Source organism: Rhineura floridana, chromosome 6 (assembly GCF_030035675.1).
Source record: "Rhineura floridana isolate rRhiFlo1 chromosome 6, rRhiFlo1.hap2, whole genome shotgun sequence".
NCBI lineage: Eukaryota > Metazoa > Chordata > Lepidosauria > Squamata > Rhineuridae > Rhineura > Rhineura floridana.
Window position 1 is genome coordinate 48,635,898 of NC_084485.1, and position 26,663 is coordinate 48,662,560.

Below are 26,663 nucleotides of genomic sequence, written 5' to 3' on the forward strand. Positions count from 1 at the left end.
AATATACAGTATAGTGGAGCTTTCAATCATAGGAGCTCTGCCTTATGTTTTGAATATGACTGCCCAGGCACAGGTTTCGCCACTTCAGTAAGAGCTAGGTCCAGGTACAAAGTTCATAACATTTAATAGATGAGGCAGAGTCAAATGCAGTATTTGAGAGTGAACAGCAGCCCCCATTTTCTGGAGCACAGTATGGGATTCGTGGGGGCAGGGGGAGAAAATCTACTAAAATATGCTATCTAAAAATGGATAATTAATTCAATAGTTTCAGTTTCAACCTGATGCATAAAAAAGTTTTCCCCCTACCTAGCAGTAAGGGCACAGATGACTTTGCTCCACTGTTCTACTACTGCAGAATGATGCCTCCAGTTTGCTACCATTTCTTTGGCAGTTTTCCAGTAAGGTGGTGTGGGAAAACAGCGGGAACATGCTAATAACCAGACTTCAAACAACACACCAATTAGTTTCTCTGCCAGATTCTCAGCGATACCTCCTACAAAAGGAGCAAAAAAGAGAAAGTGTTGTTGTTTTTTAACCTTATCTGTGAGGCATCTTTTTATCATTTTAAAAGAAAACTCCAAATATTCATTGGGGAGAAATAGATACTTAGGATCTGCTCTCAAAAGTGAGATGAATTGGTACAATTTATTCACAAGTTGATATGCAAAGTGGAATATTTGAATTGATGTGCAAAGTTAAAATGATCTTGGGTTGGTAGATTTTCAGTGGTTAAAATGAATATAATACCTCAAATCCTATTTTTATTTTTAAATATTACTCTGCAAGTAAGTAATTCATGGATCATTTGATGGCAAAAGTTGCTGTTAGATTGTACATGTGGGGGAAACAAACCTAGAGTCAGTACAAAAACACTTTATCAAACATCATTGGCAGATGGTTTTTCATTTCCATAAGTGTTATTAACATGCTGCTATGCTAATATACTTAAACATATTTCTGCAACAGAGCTGGACCAGACAGGAATATCGGTAAGTTTGAAACACAGTTTGTTGCACTGTAATTATAAGGACTTATTAACTATAATATCTAACCCCTATAGCAATTATATCTTTTATATGGCAAAAATAGGAGACTAGATTTAAACCCTGGGCTATCATCTCTAACAGCTGTTTGTTACAATGCAGAGTCTGGAAAAAATATTAGGTAGCATGCTGCTCTGGGAGATACATGAAATGGTAGAAAGATACTAGGAAATACGAATTAAATAAAAATGAGATGAATCAAATACAATTACCCTGTCTGCAGTATCTACAAGTGAAATATAGTCAATCAGATCACTGAGAGATTAACAGATTTTGAAAAATTAGTGTCAGCTAAAGATCCACTACAGAGAACATTGGGAGTACTATACAGAACGATCTTGCACTTTAAAGTATAAAAATGTTATATCAAGGAAAGTGGGAGAAAGATTGTTCTAGAAATATCCCAAGATATGGAAACAGATAAGTCAGAATATACTTATCAAGTATTAACCAAAATAGAAGTATTGGTTATATTCTACCAAGGCACCCTCTAGTAATATTGTTTTGTTATTGTCAAAGAAGGGGTAATCCAAAAAGATTGCAAAATGACCATTCACCTTGTAACAGCTTATATGCCTACATGTCAAGCTTGGAAAAGTTGATCCTCCCAAATTAGAGGCTTAGGCTGCAATCCAATACGGTACAAGAATACCTGGGAGTAAGTCCCACTGAACCCAATGGAGCTCACTTCTGAGTAGACATGCACTGGATTGCAGCCTTAGTTACTCAAAGTCTAGAACTTAACACAGGTGGGAAAGGTGGTTTTGCCATTGCCCTCCTCTGAGGCTGAGAGGCAGTGACTGGATCAAGGTCACCCCGTGAGCTTCATGGCTGTGTGGGGATTCGAACCCTGGTCTCCCAGGTCATACTCCAACACTGACCTGGGGGAGGGGCAGGGAGGATAGGAGGTGGGAGAGGGGAGGAGATTGGGTGGGTGGGCACTGGGCAGAGGGGAAGCCCCTTTCCTTTCCAAAAGGAAAACATTGTGAACAGTATCATTGCTTTTCAGCGTTTCCTCCACCTTTTTATTCTACAGCAGGCACATGTAGCCTCCCACCCAAATTTAAACTAAAGCTGTCCCTGGCCACAAGCCTTTATTTCACTTTGGACAGTCATGGCTTCTCTCAAAGAATCCTGGGAAGTGTAGTTAGTGAAGGGTGCTGAGAGTTGCTAGGAGATGCCCTGCTCCTCTCACAGACCTTCAATCAGAGTGGCTGAATGTTAAACCAGTCTGGCCACTGGAGCTCTGTCAGTGGAATAGGAGTCTCCTCTCAGCACCCTTCACAAACTATACTTTCCAGGATTCTCTGAGGGAACCCATGACTGGCTCAAGTGAAATCAAAGTCTGGTGTGGATGTGGCCCCCTGATTAGGCAAGACAAGCAGCCGTGAGTCTGGCTTTTAGAACACTGACAGTTGATTCTTACTGAACACGCCCGACGTTATCACAGGATCCCAGCCAAAATTTCTTAAATTAATTAAAAATTAGACAGACATTTTTTAAACTTTTAAACTACAGAAGATGAAGGTCAGAGTATGGGGCAACATCAGTAATAGGATTACAGGTACTCTGTGAACATGGCTGGTTTTTAATGAATTTCAACAGATTATGAGAACTCTGAGATAAAAAGTCCAAAAAAAGTCTGGGTTTTTTTTCTCTCTCTTTAGACTTTGAACTCTCAATTCTTTCTGACTGTTTTGTGTATCGCCATGAAAATTGAGAGGGTTGTTAAGCAAGAGTTTCTGAGTTCAGGACTATAAGCTTTGTAAGGTTTTGTTTTGAAATGAGCTTATGGGATGCATCAGAATGGCATGGGGGTATTTTCAATTTAACATTGCGGAATGTGAAAAATCCACACTGGCTATAGTATACAGCCACTCTTGGGGGGCTGTATAATATATCTACACACACACACACTTTGATTTAATGGTAACAACTATGTATCTGTTATTTTATGTATTTGTTATTTTATATTTATTAATTTTAATTCATCACTTTGTATTTAGCAATTTTGCAAATAAGAACCTTATACATCCCTAAAAGTCTTTTAAGTATTTTCATATTTGTTTAACTATGAATTGTATCAAGTGCAGATTCAGTTCCACAACAGCAGTTGTTTCCTGCATACTGACACATTTATGGTTTTATTAACATTACAGTATTGCAGTAGCCAGCTTAGTTCAGAATTATGTGCGGGCTTTCCATAGACATATTTACCACAGAAAGTATCATACTGAAATGTGACAAAAGAACATTTTCTAGCTCTCATGGGAAAATTGCTTCAAATATATAGCCAGTATCTGGAAATGAATCAGAACCCACTGGAGCAGAGAGGGAGAATACTCAGGGCTTCTACCACTGTTCGAAGACTGAGGACCAAAACGGATATGCTGCCCTGGAAAAACCATGATCAGATCTCTCGGTTTAGGTTTTCTAACTTTAAAGTAGCTGCCAAGGGGAGTCCGCTCCAGGTTTGGTTGGGGCAGTTTTCGCATTCACCTCCTCCAAAGCTGCTATTAGCTCCAAAAGGGGTGGGGAGGAGTCTGTCCTGGCTCTGTATTAATTGACTATACAATTCCCCATCCATTATGGACATTATCGTGTAATCCAAATTACTATTTAAACTGGATCTCCATGCTCAACTTCCACTTTGCTACTCTAGACTTAGTCAATAAAGGTTGCTCCACTAATGCAAATGGAGCATTTCCCACCAATCTCTGTCTGCCTTCAGCCAGCCCCCACCCATCTGCCTCCTTACATCCAGTCCAGGAGGTGGCAATGGCTGTCAGCTTCCTCCTCTTTATTATCAGTGTTGCTCTTGTCCATCAGGGAAGAGGATGGGGACAAAACTGGCTGACTCTGGCTTTCATTAGCTCTGGTTCCAACTATTGGCCTCCCTGCCTTCTGTCCTTCTAGTCCCAATGGCACCAGCCACCACTGACTGTCATCTTCATCAGCACTGAGATCTAATCCTATTCCTTTATTAAACCAGCCAAGATACTTATGTTGACCAAGAAGGTCTGGAGCAGATGATTAGTTATTTCAATTAAACTTTTTTTACTCAGTACCCCATTGTAGCTTTGTTGCATTGTCATGTATTGGTCAACATTAGTGAGCCTTCCAATCTCTACCGGTGTAATGCAAGATCATCACCCTGCTGTCTGAATAAATTAATTTTGAATAAATTACTATGACAAGGCAGCCAGGAATTTCAAAGGCCACCCCATCTTGATCCTTTTAAAAAAAATGATAACAAAGCCTTTTATGCAGCACAGGCATACACTATACAGCACACGTAATTTATGTTTATACATTGAGAAGCTTTTAGAAAACAGTAACTATTGCCTGCATCCACAGCCGGAAGAGCTTTGCCTTGCCTGTCAAGCTCCCTTTCCAAGGGAAAGGCAGTAGGTTGGGCACTGTTGCTTGAAGGCATCCTGAATGGCTTTAAGTAGTTACATCCAACTCAGCAGGGAGGGGTTATTTTTGCCAGTTGGACCCTAAATGCTCTCCAGGTGCCTTGGCCATATGGCTCCCAAATAACCTTCACCTTTCATCCCAGTTTTGAAGCTGGGGAGAATCACTGCACAACTGCTGGCACGATCTCTGCCTACTTCTGCAGCTTCACCGGTGGGATAGCTGATTGACAGAAAGTGGCTTCACACTCCACATGGTGTGTGGAATTGTTGAAGCCTAGAAACAATTATTCTAAGGATTTAAGAATGAATAAAATGCGGGTGTAAAAGGGTCTTCGCAAACAACATGAATATCAGTAAAACTGGTACCTGCTTAAATGGTAATAGAAATGGAAGTATAAAACAATTCTTGCAGAAATCTAAATTATGAACTTAAACAAAACACAAATTAGAGAATTACTATTTCAATGCCATTCACTTCATGACTATGATTCCTTTAAATTTTGAATGGTAGAAAAGAGGTAAGGTTTTTAAGTGGTCATACTCAGGCCAAATTCACACACCTCAAAGAGTTAATGGGAAGACTAAAGAGGCAAACCTTGTACTGTTGGAGCTGCCAGCAGAGTATCGTTAATCTGTAGGAGAAATAATAATAAAACCTCCCATGTTTCTCTAGCCATAGTGGTTGATTCACGAGCCAATTTCTGGACAGCTTTCAAAACTTGCAAACACAATTTAATCTGACTGGAACCTTGATCCTGCCTGTAGGAGAAGAAAAACACTACTACATACATCTCCATAAAAACGAAGTACAAAAATATTGCCAAAGTTAAGTTAGACAAGAGATGGGAGGCATTCTTGCAATAGATATTGTAGGAATTGTTCTTAAATGAAGCTGGAGCTAAGCCATCTTATTGCAGCCTTCTTAGAAAAGCCACTCATCATCAAAAGATCTTCAAAACATCTAAACTCCATTGCTTGTAGGTTAATGGGTAGGAAAAGGATTTAATTGGTTTTATTCTATTTAAAATTGCCATATCATGTACATTCATTTTCTATACAGCATCCTTACTCTTCTGGGAGTAACTGTGTACAGAGATGTTTTTTTTTTAAAAAAAATATCAAATATTTTAATAACTATAATAAGGCATAATTATCCATTTTTCAGTGACTGTTCCCAAGACCAACCAAGATCTTGAAATTTGAGAGACACAAAGTTTTTAGAATAAATATTTTATGTTATCAGGCAGCTTGTTTTTTCTCTTAGCATACTCCTGCCACTACGGAAACACACTTTTTGCTTTTTTGTCGCTCAACAAATTTAGAACATACCAAAACAAAAATGGAAAGATAGACAAGCTTCAGCTTCTATTAACACAAAATCCAGCAACAGAGATATGGCATATAAAATTTAGATTTCAAAATGAACTTTTTCTTTCAGCTTTAACATTTTCCCTACACATTATGCATTTTTAAATATTTTTCTCCTTGCAGCTGCCAAATATGGACAGTGTTCTTAAATAAACAAGTATTAAAATCCAACTTCCAAAACAGGAAATGATGGGAATTTTCTAAATTCCATACTAATCCAACAACACTTCTTATAACTATACTTCTAAATATAGTTTTATCTGTTGGTTACTATTAATGTTATGGACTATCAATTTGTAGCCATACCACATACATGAAATTATTTACTCTTCATGCTCTCACCTCGGTACAAAGAGATTTTGTAGATGTTTGAGAATGCTCTGAACATAAAGATTTGGTTCTTTAATAATAGGTAGAGGAATTGAGTCCTTAGGAAAGACCAGAGCCATAATCCAGTCTGTATATACATCAACACAGTGCTTTACAGTATCACCATCTAAAGGGAGAGTCAGTCCATAACAAACTACCTCCATAGTCCATTTTACCTGAGAAAAGAGAAAGTGGAAAATTACATTGATCATATTTTTAACATGTTTTCATTTGGTAGACTCCTCCAAATGAACACCAGTCCTTCAGCATAGCATTGTAAGTACTAGAAACATAAAGGATACATGATAAGAAAAAAACAGAAAATCCATCCTCTAAGGACCATGCTCTTATTTCAAATCTGAAAATACTATGTAGGCTTGGATCCTAAGATCCACCTGATTTTGAATCTTAGGATCTTATAAGATTACAACGCAGTCCTATACATGTGTTCTCAGGAGTAAGTTCCACTGATTCCCATGGGGCTCCCAGTTAAGTGGGTACATAAGCGCAGCCTTAAGCTTACAAAATGAAAAGTTTCCTGTACCCGCTCCCTTGCCCCCACCCCAGATGTGTGATGCCATCAAAGAGCCTCTCCAAAAGGTAGGGCACCCCTCCCCCAAACAATGTGGGATTGATGGCTGCTGAGAGAATCATTCAAAATCAAGCGGATTCCATTAAATTTGTTAACTGACCTTAACATCCAAGCCAAAGTTGCTCATATTCACATCACACGTGTATGAGACGATGTGCTTACACAAAGGGCTGCTGAATCAGTTTATTTGAGACATTTGGGGGGCACTTTTAGGATTAAATCCTCACAAGCCAACTGCCAACTTATATAATCAGCACTCAATATAACTAAATTACCGACATAAAACAAGATTGAGAACCCTGTGGCCCGGAAGGATGGAAGGATTAGAATTTATAGCCCTGCCCTTGTTCCTGAAGAATGCTGGACTCCCTTTAGCCCCAGTCAGCATGGCCAATAGTTAGAGATATGGGAACTGTAGTCCAGCAACATCTGGACAGCCACAGATTTTCCATCCCTACCATAAAATTGTACAAATTGTACAATTAACAATTTCAGTAAGCACAGCAATATCAACAACATACAGCCCTACAAAAACAATAAATACTTTAAAACTATTTCAGCACCAAATCAAACCAGTAACGTGATAGGGTCTTTTTAAGAGAAGGTCATTCTAAACTGTCCTTTAAAGGCCTCCTAAAACCTATTGTAATGCTGAGGCTATATGTACTTCATCTGGAATAGAATTCCACAGACATGGAATTCTAAACTTCATGTCCACTAATTTAATTCATGTCACTTGGCCTCAGAAGATGATCTCAAGTGTGGGCAGGTTGGCATACAGTAAGCATATAGTATTTCTAGCAGAGAAGCTATCAGCGAGGCCTTCGTCAAGTATCTAGAACCAACACTTCAGAGCAAAGGAAGAATTCTATTTTCTCATTACACATTACGGAGGGAAATACTGCTAAATTACCTCCAGATTTAGCCAAGGAAAATTATCCTGTATGTTATTACAAAACAGATTAAATATTAGTTTTACAGCTATTAGTTCTATTGCTGTTCCTTCTGTATTACACTTCCATGCATTAAGTGACCTAAAAATAAATGTACCTCTCCCAACCTGTGTTGCTTTCTCTACTGTGTAATATGGATTGTACGTTTTTTTTTAAAAAAGACAACCTGAAGGAGTTTATGAATCTCTGCACTATGCACATTGATAGCTCTGTATAAATAGATCCATTATGTTTTTGTTCAGAAAAACTAATATAATAGTAGAGAATAGGTTAATGATGTCTGCTTAACTCCACCTACAGCTTTTATATTGTTCAAAATAGACGTTTTTCTGCACAATAACACTTTGGACAAACGTGAATTTCCTATCACACTTATGTTGTAGGAAAATCACACTTTCTAAGCACTCATTTTGGATCTGAGAAAAAAGGAGATAATTCTTGAAGACTGCCATGTTGAACACGGCTGTACAAGCATCAAAGGCACCTACACAATATTATTCATGTAGTTAGTAATCAGCAACAGCTCACTCAACCTACATCACTGCAATTTTATGAAGCTTATTAAACAGCATTTTAGTTCTCTTGATCTGTGCATTTCCTATTATACTTATGTGCAGAAGCACGCTACCTTTTTAAAAGAAACAGCTGCAGCAAGACTATCGCCTATAATTAGCAATGCCCCAACCACTTAGTGAACCGCTGTTTCTTCAAAAAAGCTGTGAACTTCTCAGTACCTATACTGGAGTGCACATCTAGCCTCACAAGACCTTCTCTCAGTCCCACCGGTTAAAATAGCTAGGCTGGTGCAGACCAGAGAGAGGGCTTTCTCGATTGTGGCCCCCACCCTCTGGAACTCCCTTCCTCTTGATCTTCGACATACTCCCTTCCTGACAGGTTTTCGCCGAGCCTGAAAAACCTGGCTATTCAGGCAGGCCTATGGGATTGGGGAGGGTTAGTTTTATGATGTTTTAATTGGAAACTGATTTTAAATTGACTATGACTGTGTTTTATTTTGTATATTGTATTTGATGTATTGTTTTTTATTGTAAGTCGCCTAGAGTGTCCATTAACCTGGACAGATAGGCGACCAATAAATAAAATTATTATTATTATTATTATTATTATGCGCTCTGCAAAAGACAGGACACTATCACAGCTATCCCCTTCACCCCACGTGTATTATCCTGCCAGCCAACTTCAAAACCAAGGTTATAAAGCTAGTTTGTTTAAACTTGCCATTGTGAACACAAACCACAATCTCCTATTCAGATGCAATAAGACAAGATTCAGGGAGCAGGAAAGCACATGCTGCTGAGGTCTTCCTCCTGGACTTCAAGAGCAGGAGAGGGGAGGGAGAAAAGCATGTGAGCTGGAGGTTTGCTGTGGCTCATTCACACAGCATTAAGCCAAGGTCTGAAATTACAGCCAAGCACAAACTTTAACTGTTTGTGTGATCATGCCCAAGCTACTAAAGGTCTTATCAAGCAAATTAAGGAAATCTTTTGAAGGAATAGTGCAAATGACTTAGTCTAGAGGACCATGGATCTGTTAAAATGGGCTATCATGAACCACACATGGCAGTACAGGAAGATTCTAATACAACTGAAGTGATGTTTGATCAAAATAATATTTTGTAATTGTGCAACAGTTTCAATCAAGTTAACAGATAAGACATTTAATTACAAATATGAATAAGATTAGTGATAAAGTTCATGCACCTTTTAGGAGATGTTCAACAAAGAATGCCATCTCCTTCTATGAAGGAATCATGGAATGCTTTTCTATGGAACACTCACAATTTTTTGCTTCACAGCATTTAAGAACATAGGAGCCTGATGGATCAGATCCAAGGCCCCTGTAGTCCAGTACTCTGTTCTCAAAGTGGCTATCCAGATGCCCATGAGAAGTCCGAAAGCAGAACCTGAGCGCAACAGCAATCTCCCCATCTCAGATTCCCACAACTAACATTGGAGGTAGAATATAGCCTTGTCCTCTATGAATTTGTTTAACCATGTTTCTTTCAAAGGTATCCAAGTGGTTGTCATTACTCTCTCTTGTGGGAGCAACGTCCATAGTTTAAGTTTGCATTGTGTGAAGGAGTACTTTCGTTTATCTGTCCTGAATCCTTCAACATTCAGCTTCACTGGATGTCCCTGAGACCTAGTTTTATGAGAGATACAGAAGAACCTCTCTATTCACTTTCTCCACACCATGCATAATTTTATACACCCCTGTCATGTCCCCTCTCACTCACATTTTCTCTACACTAAAGAGACCCAAATACTGTAACCTTTCGTCATAGGGGATTTGCTTCATCCCCTTGATCATTTTTGTTGCTTTTTTCTCAACTTTTTCCAGCTCTACAATATCCTTTTTAAGGTGAAGTGACCAGGACTATACACAGTATTCCAAACGCGGTCACACCATCGATCTGTATAAAGCCATTATGATACTGGCAGTTTTATTTTTCTAATGATCCCTAGCACAGCATTCACATTTTTCACAGCTGCCACACACGGTTGACACTTTTATTGTGCTATGTACTATGATCCCAAGGTCTGTCTTTCTTTCTTTCTTTCTTTCTTTCTTTCTTTCTTTCTTTATTTATTGCACTTGTATACCGCCCCATAGCCAAAGCTCTCTGGGCGGTTTACAGCAATCAAAAACATTAAAACAAATATACAATTTAAAACACATATTTTAAAAACAATTTAAACACAATTTTAAAATTTAAAACAATATAAAAACAATTTAAAACACATGCTAAAGCTTCTTCCTATTAGTCACAGACAGTAACCCATGAGCATATATGTGAAATTAATTTTTTCTGCCTCAATGTGCTTCACTTTATACTTGCTTAAATTGCACTGCATTTCCTATTTGATTGCCCAGTTTGAAGATATCCTTTTGGATAGCCCTTCACAATCCCTTTGTTTTAACCGCCCTGAAAAATTTGGTATCATCAAACTTGGCTACCTCACTGCTCACCCCTAACTCTAGATCATTTATGAACTAGTTAAAAACCACAGGTCCCAATACCAGTCCTTGGGGGACTCCACTTTGTACATCCCTCCACTGGAAGAACTGTCCATTTATTCCTACTCTGCTTCCTATTTCTTATCCAGTTTCTGGTCCATAGGACAGCCTCTCCTCTTATTCCCTGATTGTTACGTTTCTTAGGAGTCTTAGGTGAGGTTCTTTGCCAAAAGCCTTTTGAAAGTTGAAGTATACAGCATTAACTGGATCACCTCTATCTATATGCTTGCTGACACTCTCAAGGAACTCTAATCAGTTAGTACAGAAGCCATGCTGGTTCTGCTTCAGCAAGGGTTGTTCTTCTATAGGCTTGATAAGTCTATCTTTATTAATAATGCTTTCCACCAGTTTCCAAAAACAGATATTAAGCTAACTGGCCTGCAATTTCCAGGATCTCCCCAGATCCCTTTTAAAAAATTGGTGTTACACTGGCCACTTCCCAGTCTTCAAGTGCAAAGGCTGATCTTAGGGGCAAACTACATGCAGCTAGTCATTGTGGAGGTAATTAAAATCACCTATTACTATAGCATTCCAACTTTTGTATCCCTTCTTGATTATCTATCTCAAGATCACCCTGAGCATTTTGGTCAGGAGAACGATAGCATATTCCCAGTACTAAATTACTCTTGGAGCCTAATATCACCACCTACAATAATTCCATGGAGGAGTCTGCCTGTTTGGGGATTTCTAGTTTGTTAAACTATGTCCTCTTTGACATACAGAGTGGCATCACCTTCAATATGCCCTTTTCTGTCCTTCCTATAGAACTGGTATCCAGAAATAACTGTGTTCCACTAATTCTCTCTATTCCACCAGGTTTCCATTATGCCCATTATATCTGTGCTCTCCTCTAAGAACAAGCACTCAAGCTAGCCCTTCTTGGCTCAGAGACTTCTAGCACCCTCTTCAGCTCCTTTCTTGCTGCAATCAGCATAAAAGCAGCTCTGCCACCTTTTTGATTTTAAGTACCAAAGGTCTGGTTCCATCTGGTTCATGTGGAGCCTGTCCCTTTTCTATAGGCTCGGTTTCTCTCAAACCTTCCCCAGTGTCTTAACAAATCCAAACCCCTCATCCCAACACCACTGTCTCATCTATGCACTGAAGTAGTGTTTGGCTGGCCTTGTATGTGGAAATGTTTAAATTACAGAACCAACTTATTAACACTTACATGTGAATAGAAGCAGAACTACAAGTTCTGTAGATGAATACTCACTTCTTTGTCTGTTTTCAGTAAACTCTCACTGCTAGCTGCTGACGGAGCATTCAAGACTTGGCCAAGAGGACGCACAACTGCATTTGCCACCTCTCTTCCCACATTGTCAGGGTAGCTGTGAAGTACGCTGGTATGTCCCTTATCATTTTGAATTACAAGATGCAGGGACCTCCACTCTGAGTACATAATGCCTCTATACTGCAGAGTAGACTGTACCTGGAAGAAAAGAGAAAAACTGAGTTAAAATTACTTTTAGTGTTTATTACTTTGGGTACAAAGGACTCTGGTTCCCCAAAATATAGTCAATCATATTGCAAGTGCACACAAAACAGCACACTGATGGCTCATTTTTCATGTACAGGTGTGTACCTTTTAATGTAGAAGTTGCTATTATTTTGCCACACCCTGAATTTTTATCAGCTGGTATAACTTCCATCTATCATGGTTTATCATCCATTTTGCTTTACTTGGGAAGCAGAAGTAGCAAATGTCTCTGGCACATAAGAATGTGCTTACAGTTACCTTGGTTCATATTAGGCCATTGTGTACTGTTCATGCAACTGACAGCATGGCAAGATTATTATTTACTCTCTCTCTTCTGTTATATTGTATATTGGCACTTCTTCCTCAACTATCAATTAGACCAGCAAAGAGTCAGCACTCACAAACTGAACACACTCACAAACACAAAGGGTGCTTGAAACTGCTTCAGTGCAGAAAGCCATTTACTTGAACCAGCTTAATATGATTAGTCCTTCTCATCATTTGTTTTATCTTCCTATTACTGCATATTCAGAAGAGGCTACATGGAAAAAGGAATATGAACCTATGGAATTAAAATTCTATTAAAATTCACAGGCCTCAGAACTGTGGTCTGAACCTTGCAGACACAAAGGGAATGATATGTAAAATGATAATGAAGTGCTGCAGAGTACATGTACAGAGTGTGTTACAAAATGTTTCAAGAAAACTGTTGATGTTTGACCTTCTGGAAAACCACAGTAGATAGCACATTTACACAGCTCAGGCGTTTCTTTTGCAAATACCTGAAAGATGTCAGTGTGATGATGGAAATCTGCTTCTGCACCCCTTAGAAATTTTGCTGTAAGAGTGGACAATTGTCTATGGGAGAGTGCTTTGGCCTAGCACTTGTCTGAAGTTCTCTCCGAACAACCGTTCGTTTGCTTGGTTTTGTTTTGCTTTCTATTAAATAAAAAGTGTCTCTAACAGATCTAGACGATTCAAAAACAACGGGAAACTTTGTTTTCTTCCACAAACATCAAAGAGACAATAGCACATCACCCATCACATGGAAGCAATTCCAAGCATCCTACATACGACTGTATTCTAAGGAGGAAAGTGTTAGGAAATAACATGCAGCATGAAGTCCAAGTCAATGTTGCAGTTAATCGTCCAGGAGGCAGTTCCTCCTGACCTACCACATTAGCCTTGGGTGTCCACCCACTTGCTGTTGCCAATTCTCTCCCTTCAAGCCATAAAGGCCTATCAGCCCTCCTCTAAGGTTAAAAATGATGTGAGGACTAAGGTGCACTCAACGCACACAATGCTGAGGTAACCCCACAGAGCTGTTTGCCCTGTGAGGCAGCAAGACAGCAAACAGCCTACATGGGAAGATGCAGTTTCTGCCAGCAGCATCTGCCAACTTGTGACAAGAACGAACAGCTTTTTTGTTGGTGTTTTTAGTCTGGATATGTTATTTGAGTTTTCAGTAATGGTTATTCTGGCTTTTGATGTTGTTTGTTCTATATTGCTAACCTGGGCTCCTTTGGAAAGAAAGGCCACATATAAGTTTAATAAATAGTTAGCCGCCTCTGAGCCATTGCCATTGGAAAGGAAAAACGAAATAGAAATTTAAGTATAATACATGAATAAATATTTGCATTGCAAACCACCCTGGGATATTTATGAAGGGTGACATAAAAATGCCATAAATTGTAAATAACGACTGGCTTTGTTTTGGTTTTAAGCCTTAAAAACAAGCACAATGAAGAGTTTAGGAAGGTTATTAAAATGGGATAATATACCCAAGAATTTGCTGCATACAGAGAACACTGGAATAAAGGCACATTGTTCCTAGGAGAGTGCTGCATATAAAAGTTAATGCATGCGTGGCATAGCATATACTATGCTGCACATGGTATATGCCATGATTGGCTGAAACTCAAGAAGCAAGCAGCATCAAACCAGCGAGAGAGGTAGCACAGTGATCCAAGCTTATTAGGGCAGGATATATCCCTGTGACTGACTGGAATTTCCCAAAATGTTAGGCTTGTCATCTTGTGTTTTATGACTGAAAGCTGACATTATTGCATCTAGATTCAATTATAGTTCACATTTCTGTTTCCAAATTTGATTGGCATGTTTATGCAAAAGGATATCTCTGTGGGTCAGGTACTTAAGTAGTGTGTATACACGCTACATTAATAAAGTCAGTCTTGTACAATACAGTATTAATGAGCTGTGTCCCTTCAACGTTAGTCACTGCAATGATATACAGCTGGCAAACTTCTAAAAATGGAAGTGGAAGAACTCAGGAATGCCTGGAACTTGCATCTTCTGATCTAGAAGCTCTGCCCCCTAACCACAAGTGGTGGTGGTGGGCCTGAAGGAATGGGTTTCTCAGTGGTGGGTGAATTGTTATTACTACTCATATTTATAGCTAAGCCACAGCATAAAACACAGGTTCCAGGGCTCTGGCAACAGGCTCCACCATTATTATCTAGTTCAAAATTATCCCCTGCCAAGATTTTAATACATGACATAAAAACTGAAATAAAAAGTTATCCAGATGCTATTTCAATGAGAAAGTTGCTGTAAGCAGAAAAACTGATTCAAAGGGGGGAAAGAGATCATAAGCCAAAATTCAAATCATTTTAATTATCTCAAAACAGTTGTATTAGCATGGATGCTACATTCACACAGAAAAGCCTGAACATATTATACAAGAAAGTTGTAACTCCTTCTTTGCACAGAAGACTTCTGAAGTAAAAAAAAAACCCTGCAATTTAAGCCGCACAGCCTAACCCAATACCTCTTCCTCATTTCAGCAAACATGAAGGTTGAACAGATGTCACAGTCTGATAGCACAGTGTGATGTTGATGAAAAATAAAATAAATATTTTTAAGTGATGCTGTTGATTCTCTTATCTTCCCTGTGTAAAACAATTTGCATTTCCACATACGTACGCCTTCCCATACAGTCATCATTCCTCCAGATTCAACAGAAACAAGGCTGAAAATACACAGGGGCAGCCTTCCCTAACTTGGTAGCCAAAAGTCATGCTGGCAGGAAACTGATGGAAGTGGTTGTTCAATAAAGCCAGAGGCCACCAAGTTGGGGAAAGCCAACTGCAACCTACAGGGAAAGATTTCCACCTCAGTCACAGAAATGAGAAACAATGAACCACACACAGTACAAAATGACCTCCTGAAGTACCGAGCATACGTGAAGTGATTCCATTCAAATAATTTATGGCCAATATATATGCATTTGAAATAAACATCATTGCTGAACTTTGTAGAAATACTTGGGGTTGTGTGTTGTAATTAAACCCCAGAAATAGTGTCAGCTGAAATCAGCACAATTTCTCCTGTAGCTCAGTCTCATGTGCCAAGATTGCTTTCTGAAATGTGCTCAAACACAACAGCACTCAAGAAATTGTATTTTCCACCCGTGGGACCTATCTCCCTCCATTCAATATGTTTATCCTACTCGTTATGTTTGGTCATGTATTTTACAGAGGACAACTTGTCAAAAATACTATTACAGACCCAGTGCCTGCAGGAGGAAGGGGACCACCATTGCCCAGGGAAGGAGAGCTGTTTGCTGCTGCCTGCCTGCCTGCCTGCCTGCCGCTGCTGGGCTACCACCACCACCACCCTCTCCCTGTTGGACTCCTACTCTGCAGGTGTCATGCCTTGCAGGACCAGGACACCAGGTACTCAGCCAGCTGTTGCCGATATCATCCACCTGTCCCTTCCCTGGAGGAAATACATAAGCTGGCTGGCTGTGGTTCCTGCTTTACAGATTGCCTGTTTTTTTGCAGGTCTTGAGTCATGTGCCTGGGAGAGAGGGAGGAGACTTGAGGAGGCCCCAATTAGTGTAGTGATGGGTAGAGGGAGATATGGCGTTGTGAGGAGGACTTGCCAGGTTAGGGGAATGTGGCCCAGGCAGTTAACGACTGTGCCTTGTTCCGATCCTCCCCACACCCGCAGGTTTGTTGGTTGCCCTATCAGCCAGCTCTCAGACCTCCAGATGCTGCTCCTAAATGCCAGATCAGTGGATAATAAGATCTCCCTCATTCACAATTTAATTGTGGATGAGGCAGCCAATCTGGCATGTATAACCGAGACCTTAAGTTGGTCCGCCCCCAGAGACTAATGGATCCAGATGGTTTCCAAAGGGCTCTGTGGAGTTTTCTGGCTGATAGGGCTGGCGCTCCTGTCGAAACCCTGGTTGAACTGTGGAATACAGAAATGACCTGGGCGGTTGACATGATTGCTCCTGAGCACCGTCTCCTGTGTAGAGCTCGTACGGCTCCATGGTATACCCCAGAGTTGAGAGCAATGAAACAATATAGGAAACGGCTTGACCGCAGTTGGAGACGAACTCCTGGTGCATGCAATTACACACGGGTAAGTGCCTATGGTAAGCTGTATTTAGGGGCAGTGAGGGCAGCAAAAAAAACAATGGTTTGCTGCCACTATCAAATCATCAATCTGCCGCCCAGCAGAGCTCTTCAGAATTGTTCGGGGGCTATTACACGCTGGCCCCAAGGACATGGTAGAACCACCTGAGGCCCGCTGTAATGAATTTGCTAGGCACTTCCAGAATAAAATCTTTAGCATCCGCCAGGACTTAGACTCCAGTGTTATAGCAGGTGAATCAAGTGGGGTATCCAGAGCACAGCCTTGTCACAGTTTTTTGGATGAGTTTCAGTTGGTACAGCTTGAGGACGTTGACAAGGTGCTTGGACAGGTTCATGCAACCACTTCTGTGCTGGATCCTTGCCCTTCTTAGCTAGTAAAAGCTAGCAGGGATGGAACAGCCAGCTGGGCCAGGGAAGTGATTAATGCCTCTCTGTGAGAGGGGGTGGTCCCTGGCTGCCTGAAAGAGGCGGTAGTGAGACCACTCCTGAAGAGACCCTCCCTGGACCCAGAAAATCTTAACTATAGGCCGGTAACAAATGTTCAATTCCTGGGCAAGGTCCTTGAGCAAGTGGTGGCAGGCCAGCTCCAGACACTCTTGGATGAGACCGATTATCTGGATCCATTTCAGTTGGGTTTCAGGCCCGGTTTTGGCACGGAAACAGCCTTGGTCACCCTGTATGACAGGGGAGTGTGACTCTGTTGATTCTCCTTGATCTCTCAGCGGCTTTCGATACCATCGACCATGGTATCCTTCTGGGAAGACTGGCTGAATTGGGAGTGGGAGGGACTGCATAGCGGTGGTTCTGCTCCTACTTGGCGGGTCAGCTCCAGAAGGTGGTGCTGGGGGAACACTGCTCGGCACCCTGGACTCTCCAGTACGGGGTTCTGCAGGGGTCAGTTCTGTCCCCCATGCTGTTCAACATCTACATGAAACCATTGAGTGCAGTCATCTGGAGCTTTGGAGTGCATTGCCATCAGTATGCTGATGACACGCAGCTCTATTTCCCCTTTTCATCTTCTTCAGGTGAGGCTGTCAATGTGCTGAACCAGTGCCTGGCTGCGACAATAAACTGAGGCTTAATCCAGACAAGACTGAGATGCTGCTAGTGGGTGGTTCTTCTGACCAGATGGTGGATGTCCAACCTGTCCTGGATGGGGTTGCTCTCCCCCTGAAGGAGCAGGTTCATAGTTTGGGGGTTCTCCTAGAACCATCTCTGTCACTGGAGGCTCAGGTAGCCTCAGTGGCACGGAGTGCCTTCTACCAACTTCGGTTGGTGGCCCAGCTACGCCCCTATCTGGACAGGGATAACCTGGCTTCAGTTGTCCATGCTCTGGTAACCTCCAAGTTAGATTACTGCAATGCGCTCTTCGTGGGGCTGCCTTTGAAGATGGTTCAGAAAATGCAGCTTGTGCAAAATGCAGCGGCCAGATTGGTAATAGGGACCAGACAGTTCGAACATATAAAACTGATTCTGGCGCGCTTGCATTGGCTGCCTGTATGTTTCCGAGCTTGATTCAAGGTGCTGGTTTTGACCTATAAAGCTTTACACAGCTTAGGACCACAATACCTGATGGAACACCTCTCCTGACACAAACCCACCCATACACTATGCTCAACATCAAAGGCCCTCCTCCGGGTGCCTACTCCGAGGGAAGCTCGGAGGCTGGCAACAAGGGAGAGGGCCTTCTCAGTGGTGGCCCCCAAATTATGGAATGATTTCTGTGATGAGGTGCGCCTGGCGCCAACACTTATCTTTTCAGCGCCAGGTCAAGACTTTCCTCTTCTCCCAGGCATTTTAGCATGTGTTTTTAAATTGTTTTTTAAAAATGTGTTTTTAAATTTGTATATTTGTTTTTAATGTTTTTAATTGTTGTAATCCGCCCAGAGAGCTTCAGCTATGGGGTGGTATACAAATGTAATAAATAAATAAATAAATAAATAAATAAATAAATAAATAAATAAATAAATACTATTAAGCCTACAAGCCCAAAAGAAAAATCTGTAGTAGTGAAATTGATGTCCTACTTCTCTTGAATATGGTAGATATCTTCCTTCGACCCAACCCAATAAAGAAAGACCTGGCAGAAAGTGTCCTTTCAAACTGGACTGCCACATACATGGGGAGATGCAAATAAATCAAGTTATCCAAAGGGGGGGGAGGCTTAATGAAAGTCGTTTAACAGCATAAGCCCCCCCCCATATATTATAAATAATAATACCCTTTGCCATAAGCAGAGAAAGTACTGAAAATTAAACAGATACATTCAGAAGGATATCCTCCACTCCCATACACTTCCTAAGGAATCAAGTTTTATTTCCTGGACAAGAGAATGGCTTACAGCCAGAAATTTCCTGTGTGGAAGAACAGGAAATAGTGACGTTTGCCACTGCTTTATCACAAGTACTTTAGGTTAGGATGGTAGACATTTGAACTAGTTGAGGAAAGTAAAGCATAAAATACCTGCTTCTAACAAGAAGAGAGCATTCCCAACTCTATCAGGGGCAAGAGCAAGCTTAGCGTAAGCATCTTCATCCAGTCAGGGGCACAGCTTGGAAAAGTTACTTTTTTGAACTACAACTCCCATCAGCCCTAGGCAACATGGCCACTGGATTAGGCTGATGGGAGCTGTAGTTCAAAAAAGTAACTTTTCCAAGCTCTGATTGAAAGGGAGAAATTAAGAGATTAACTAGTGGAAACCTAAAAAAAGATATCAGTTGCTTCTGTTTGAAACTTTGCTTACCGTCCTACTTGCCACCTCTCCTTGTGTCCCATATGCTTTTCTCAGATTTGAAGCATGAGTTGCAGGGAGGAGAGCTGAGCCAAACATCTCTTTCTCTTTTTGAAGTCATGCGCTGCAGCCCTTGAGTCCTGAGTTGCCTTTTTCTTCTCCACTCTCACTCTTAATTCTTGGCAATTTCAATATTCATATTGACTCATACTCTGAATTGTGTTCAGCACTTTCTCACTTCAAGATATTTTGCTTTAACCCTCTCTTCTCTTACACCCATTTATTCCGCTTGCCACATCTTAGACAAGGGTTGGCAAAACACCAGCCTATGGCCTAATCCAGCCTGCCTAGATTTTCTTTTCATGCCTGCTAGACCCCAGTCCAATTTTCCAGCAGCACTGGTGACAATAAATAAAATGCCTCTCCTCTAGCTGCCATTGATAAAAGTGCTCTGGAAACAGTAAGGAATGCTCCAATATTTCAGAAAAAACTCCAATCTGCTCAGATCAATGGTGGCTAGAGTACAGGAGCTTTGTTCAGCATCACTGATGGTTAAATTGTGTTGGGTGCTTGCGGGGAACATCATAGTGCTGGGCTGAGCTAGGCAGAGTGGTTTAAGTCTCTCCACTCAGGGCAGCACCACAATGGGGAAGAAAATATTCCCAACTCCTCCAGCTGAGGAGTGGACAGAGCTTTCCCCCTGTCTGCAGCATGCATATAGTGTTGTCATGCCAACTTTTGGCTAAACTCACTGCTAGCATCCAGTCCTCCCATCCCGGGGGGGGGGGGGGGGAGACATGACAGGATGCGACTGTTGAGCCAAAAAAGATTGTCACTAGTCTTAGACCTTGCAATATGAAGAAATGACTTGATTGTTAATCTTCATTCCGCTTATTTACCCCTCTCAAATGATTTTGTTTGCTTTAATTTCTTATGATTAATTTCTCCTAAGCATTAAATCCAATGTTCTGTGCATAAAGTTCTACTTGTGCAATGGTGCTTCTTCCTCTCCTCTCCTGCGCACCCTCAAAATCTGCTCTAGAGGACTTTGAGGGTGCACAGGGGACTGCAGGGGAGAGGAGAAAGTTCCACTGCACAAGAGGAATTCGGCTGTGGTAGTGGAACAGCAGTGTTGACTATGTCCCAAAGTTTCCAAATTATTTGAGAACTTTATTCTATAGTCTCAGATTATCTGGGAACTGATCAGTCTCTTCTCTCACAATTTCCCATATTCTGCAATTGTATATTTGTGCTCTGAATGATCATACATTAGACTCTTTTGCTTCAATTTCCTTCGTCCCATTACTCCTCTACCTTAGTGGTCTTGCTTTTAATCTTATTTTTATTCCTACATCAGATCAGCTGAACATCTCTGGAGCAAATACCAGCGATTCCATTCATTATGAGTTCATGCTTTCATTCTACTCAGGGGCTTTAACTTCTCAGCAATATTACTTATCTCACCTTATTCCATCTCTTCATTCTCAAAATCTTCTTGCTACTTTTAGTTCTCTTCATTCAGCCACTACTTCCTTCAATTTTCACAGATATTTTTGCACAATATTTTTATCAATAAAAGTTCTGTTCTTAACTATAATTCTCTTCATAGTTGCTTGCTGAATCTTCCTCCTCCTTTTTCTATTCTTCTCCATTTTCTGCTTCTGAGATACTCTTCTTCAGTTGAACCTACCACTTCTTCACCTATACAGGTTTCCTTGTTATGTGTGTTGTTCCTTTTGTCCCTCCCACCCTACCCCTTTTCTCCATTTCTCTCTCCTCATTGTTCTCTTTGGCTTTAAAAATGCCATTCCCCCACTTAAAGCCCTCTGAATGCTCCACTCCTCTCCAATTATTATCCTATTTCTGTCCTCTTTCATTACCACACCTTAGCAACTTGACTATTTCCAATGCCTTAGTTTTTTCTCTAATTCCTTTTTGACTCTTTCTAGTCTGCTTTTTTTTGCCCTGTGTATAAAGTATTTACGCTAAAGTATTAAAGCTGCTTTTCTGTCTAAGAAAAAATAGCATACAATAAGAAGTAGAATTTTCAAAAAACACTTTTTTAAAAAGGAGATATACAAGATAAAATGTTGAGCAACACAAAAGACAGGAGCAAAATCAGTAACAGAACCCATTCGCCTCAACAAAACCTCAAAAAAGGAGAAGAACAACTAATACTGATGGCATGTTAATAAAGGACAGAAAAGAATGATTAGAAGTTAATAGAAGAGGGGGGCAGATGAGTTTTCTGAGGGAGGAGGTTCCAGAGTCAGATGGCTACAACTGAGAAGGCACTGTTTCACATTCCCAACTGCACTTTCCAGCCACAATAGAGGACCTCCTCCAGGATGCACACCTTAACATGATGAGGGGGGTTGAGAGTGTTGAAGAAGCTGAGAGCTATGCCGTCAGGATTCTAGACTCCTAAGCAGGGTCACCCAAAGCAGAATGGTCAAAGCTGAGACACCAGACTAAGATGCATCCAGACTCAGAGGAAGGCAATGGCAAACCACCTCTGAATATCTCTTACCACGAAAGACCCTATGAACAGAGTATCCAAAATGCAACACGAGATAGTGCTGGAAGATGAGAACCCCCAAGTCAGATGGCACTCATAGAGCTACTGGGGAAGAACAACGGACAAGCACGAGTAGCTCTGTGACTAATGACGCAACTGGGTCAAAGCCAAAAGAAAGCCTGGAGGCTGATGCGCACAGATTGGAGAGTCCGGAGTTGTATGACGTACACAATAGGAACATGGAAGCATGAACCAGGGAAAGACAGAAATTGTCAAGCAAGAAATGGAATGCATCAACATTACAATACTTGGCGTGGGTGAATTAAAATGGACAGGAATGGGACACTTTCAATCAGACAACTACAAAATATTTTATGCAGGAAATAAGAAATTAAGAAGAAACAGGGTTGCTTTAATAGTGAGAAGTGATATAGCAAAAGCAAATAGGAGCTATAAAGCAAGGTCCGAGCGAGTGATATCAATGAGAATAAACAGGAAACCTATTAACATAACCATCATCCAAGTCTACGCTCCAACGGCAAACACAGAAGAGGAAATGGAGAGATTTCACACAGAAGTACAGGAAGAAATTGATCACACACCAAAACAAGATGTTCTGATAATCATGGGGGACTAGAATGCAAAAACAGGGAACAGAGAAGAACTAGGAAATGGGGCTTAGGAGACAGAAATGAAGCAGGAGAAAGACTTACTGAATTCTGTGAAGCCAATAATTTGTTTCTTGTGAACATATTTTTTGAGCAATCGAAAAGACAACTGTACACATGGACATCACCAAATGGTCAATATAGGAATCAGATTGATTATATAATTGGTAGCAAAAGATGGAAAAGTTCCATATTTTGTGCAAAAACAAGACCAGGAGCAGACTGCAGTACATATCATGAACTGGTCATATCGAAAATCAGAGTAAAGCTGAAGAAGAACAACAATCATAATGCCAAAATACAATTTAAATAACATCCCAGAAGAATATAAAGAACAACAAAGGAACAGACTTGAGGCTTTAAACTTAGCTGACAGAGAACCAGAAGAACTATGGAGTGAAATTAGAAACATTATCAGGAAAGAATGCAAAAAGGCAATACCTCTAGTTAAAAAGAAAGACCTCAATGGATGACTGAAGAAACTCTTAAAAATAAAAAGGAGATAGAAACATGGTCAGAACCCTAAATGCAACAATACAGAGACTAGTACGTATGGACAAAGAGAACTATTACAATAGTTCTTGTATAGAAATAGAAGAGGACAACAAAAAGGGAAGAACAAGAGCCCTATTCCAAAAGATTAGAGAAATTAAAGGGAAATTTAAACCAAGAGTAAGGATGTTGAATAATCAAGAGGGGAACACACTAACTGACCGAGATGAAATAAAAGGAAGATGGAAGCAATACACTGAAGAACTCTATAAAAGAGATGCCAGCATGACAGATTCATTCACGGAGGAACCATATGATGAAGAACTAGAAATCTTAGAATGTGAGGTGAAAGCTACTCTTAAAATACTTGGAAGAAACAAATCACCAGGAACAGATGGCATACCAATAGAGTTGCTACAAGCTACTGAGACTGAATCTGTCCGAATTTGTCAATTTCAAAGAAAGGGGATACCAGGGAATGCAGTAATTATCGAACCATTGCCTTAATATTCCATGCAAGTAAAGTAATACTCAAGATTCTACAACAAAGGCTCTTTTTCACTCTCGTAGCCCTTGATGCTTGGAGCTCTCTCCCTTCAGTAAACCTCTCCTTGTCCTCCTTTAATATAAGTTCATCTCTTTTCTGTTGCATTTTCCCCCTGGTGTTATTCTATTTATCCCTTTCTCGCTATTAGTCTAATTACTGTATAGGTTTTACTGTAACTGTCACCTGACAGAAAGCAAACGCCAGCAGACCAGGTAGAGAGGCAATTTTTGACAGACTCCTCAGCAGCACTTCATCTCTTCTGAAGGGTTGGGAGACTCTCCTCAGCAAATTTAGGGGGCGCTGTAGCAACCAAAATTTGCCTTCCTTCCTGTCCCACTGATGTACTCCTTCTGTCAGCAGACAGGTTCCATTGGATGCCACCAGATTGTTTTTTTTTCACTTAAAAGTTCATATACCACATATTTATCCAACTTTAGAAATAGGAGGTATCTTGCGATACTGGCCACATTCAGGCAAACATAGCTCAGCTTAATAAGCTATGGTAGGACCAAACTTTCCGGCCATCTCTGCATACAACCCCGCCCTCCTCAGCACGCTCCAATTAAAACCAGAAATCCTCAACTTGACCATAGCTGCCCTTTTTGTGTGAACCAAAAAATGGTGGTTATCAGGTTTGGAGTAAACCAGGATCTTAAAACTATGTTTTGAAGTTGGTTTAGAATCCTGCCTCATTCCAAACCTGGTAGTCACAGTTTGGACTAATGTCCAAAATTCAATTCAGTAATTTTTGCCTACTGGTGAGTGTAATAATGTATTAAAATATTGAGTGCCATCTTGCTTTCTTCACAACCTCTCCCAATCAGGTAATACGGCAGAATTGGGCAACTTATGGCCCTATAGATGTTGCTGGACTCCAACCCCCATCAGCCCCAGGCAGCATGGCCAATGGTAAGGGGTGACAAAAGCTGTAATCCATTTGGAGGTTCACAGGTTACCCCCCCCCCGGCCAGTTTGGGAGAAACCTCACATGGGGCTTCAATATGTACTATAGGGAGATCTAAGAGTCAAGGGAGCTTGGAAAGCAGAATGGCCGAGACCCAAAAGATAAGAAAGAAGGAAGAACTGGACAGGGCTTGAAAAATCCCAAACACTGACAAGTCCTGTACTAACACTTAAAATTCATCTCTCTCCCACTGACCCATCCCCCAGTTCTAGGAGGGCTTTAGATCAGGGAGCTGGTGAAGTCAGCTAAGAGGATATGGCAATGCTGATGACACATCTTACACACAGAACAGTAGGAGAAACTACACACTTATTTAATTTGCATTCAACCTTTCAACCTGAAGGCTCCCAGGCCAGTTGTTGTGAAGAAAGGCAACTCGTTGTCTATGTTACTTGCCCATGCCCAAACCTCCTCTTAATCCTCCCCCCTGCCCAATTAGTTAGCCACTGCATCCTGCCATTATCAGCTCTGCCTCTCTAGGAAGTCTCCAAGATGGGACCAGCGTTCTAGAGCAGCTAGTAAGATTTCTCTAGGACAATGCCATTTTATTAAAATATAGAACAAGGGAATTAGTGGCAGTGCAAGTACCAGCATGTGATGGACAGGAGAGAGGATTTGACTGCCCCTTCAAAAACAGTTTATTATTAATTTGTTGATATCCTGCCTTTTTCCCAGAACTGGGACTCAAAGCAGCTTACAAAAATTAAAACAAATACAGTTAAAAACATATAAATAAAACATACAGATTATAATTAAAATGTAATTAAACTAACTATAAAATTAGAACCATTTAACACATAGCAATTAAAAAATACAAAACAAATCAGTAAAAACAGGACCCTGTTTAATAGCCCTTGCAGTCAGTTCCCAAAAGTCTGTTGGAACAGAAAAGTCTTCACCTGCTGACAGAAGCATAGCAGGAAAGGAGTCAGTCTAACCCTCCTAGGAAGGGAGTTCCAGAACCTGGGGGCGGCCACCACTCTTTCCTGTGTTCCACCAGATGTGCCTGTGAGGGTGGCAGGACCGAGATAAGGGCCTCCCCCAATGATCAGACAGGCTCATATAGGAAGATACTGTCCTTCAGACAGCCTGGACCCAAGCTATATAAGGCTTTATAGGTCTTATAATTGTGCTTGGAAACAGACTGGTAGCCAGTGGAGCTGTTGTAACAAAGGAATTGTGTACTCCCTGTAAGCAGCCCCAGTTAATCTGGATGTGGCTCTTTGGACAGCTGAAGTTTCCAAACGTTCTTAAAAGACACATAGAGCATATTACAATAATCCAAATGGATGCGACTAAGGCATGCGTCACTGTGGCCAGATCAGACATTCCAGGAATGGACACAGTTGGTGCACTAGTTTTAACTGTGCAAATGCACTCCTGGCCATCGCTGAAACCTGAGCATCGAGGCTCAGAGCTGATTCCAGGAGTACATCCAAACCACGAACCTGTATCTTCAGGGGGAATGTAACCCCATCCAAAACAGGTTGAATCCCTATTCCCTGATCTGCCTTCCGAATGACCAGGAGGACCTTTGTCTTGTCTGGATGAAGCTTCAATTTGTTTGCTCTCATCCAATCCATTACTGATGACAGACCCTGGTTTAGAACTGAAACAGCTTCCTTGAATTGAGTTGGAAAGGAGAAACACAGTTGAGTGTTGCGATGAACGAGCACCAATCCTTTGTCACTCTTCACCATCCCAGGAGCTAATTCCCCACCCAGGATCCTGGCCAAATATCCTTCCCTGCTAAGGCTGTGCATGCTCACAACAGCCCTGTAGTGTAAGTAGACTGCCACCACCCCTTATACTGGTTAACCACCCTGAGCCAAGGGGAAGCCCAGAGCCCAGAAAACTTGCCAGGGATACCAAGAGTCAAGAGCCAAACAGGCACTCCTTGCTCTGAAGCCTTAGGCAAACACCCCAAAATGCACAGTAGTCGTGGTCAGTGGCCAAGGTACCAGGTTCAGAACTAACCTTCTCCTGAAATGAACACACACTCGTAAATAGAAGTAACTTTATTAAAGAATAAAAGAGGTGCACAGTTACAGCAGCAAATGGTTCCTTAATATCCACACCC

General features: G+C 41.0%; 1 protein-coding gene across 5 annotated transcripts in view; it reads right to left on the reverse strand.

Moving 5' to 3' along the window:
- The window catches only part of RALGAPB (Ral GTPase activating protein non-catalytic subunit beta), an 86,009-nt gene that overhangs the window by 53,206 nt on the left and 6,140 nt on the right, over positions 1 to 26,663 (reverse strand). For all 5 annotated transcript variants that reach the window (XM_061631720.1, XM_061631719.1, XM_061631718.1 and 2 more), the window contains exons 2-5: positions 11,994 to 12,209; positions 6,173 to 6,375; positions 5,058 to 5,221; positions 307 to 493 (exon numbers count right to left, since the gene is read on the reverse strand). In XM_061631720.1, coding sequence (XP_061487704.1) covers positions 307 to 493; positions 5,058 to 5,221; positions 6,173 to 6,375; positions 11,994 to 12,179 — 740 coding nt within the window. In that variant the 5' untranslated portion in view covers positions 12,180 to 12,209. The remainder of the gene's footprint in view (positions 1 to 306; positions 494 to 5,057; positions 5,222 to 6,172; positions 6,376 to 11,993; positions 12,210 to 26,663) is intronic.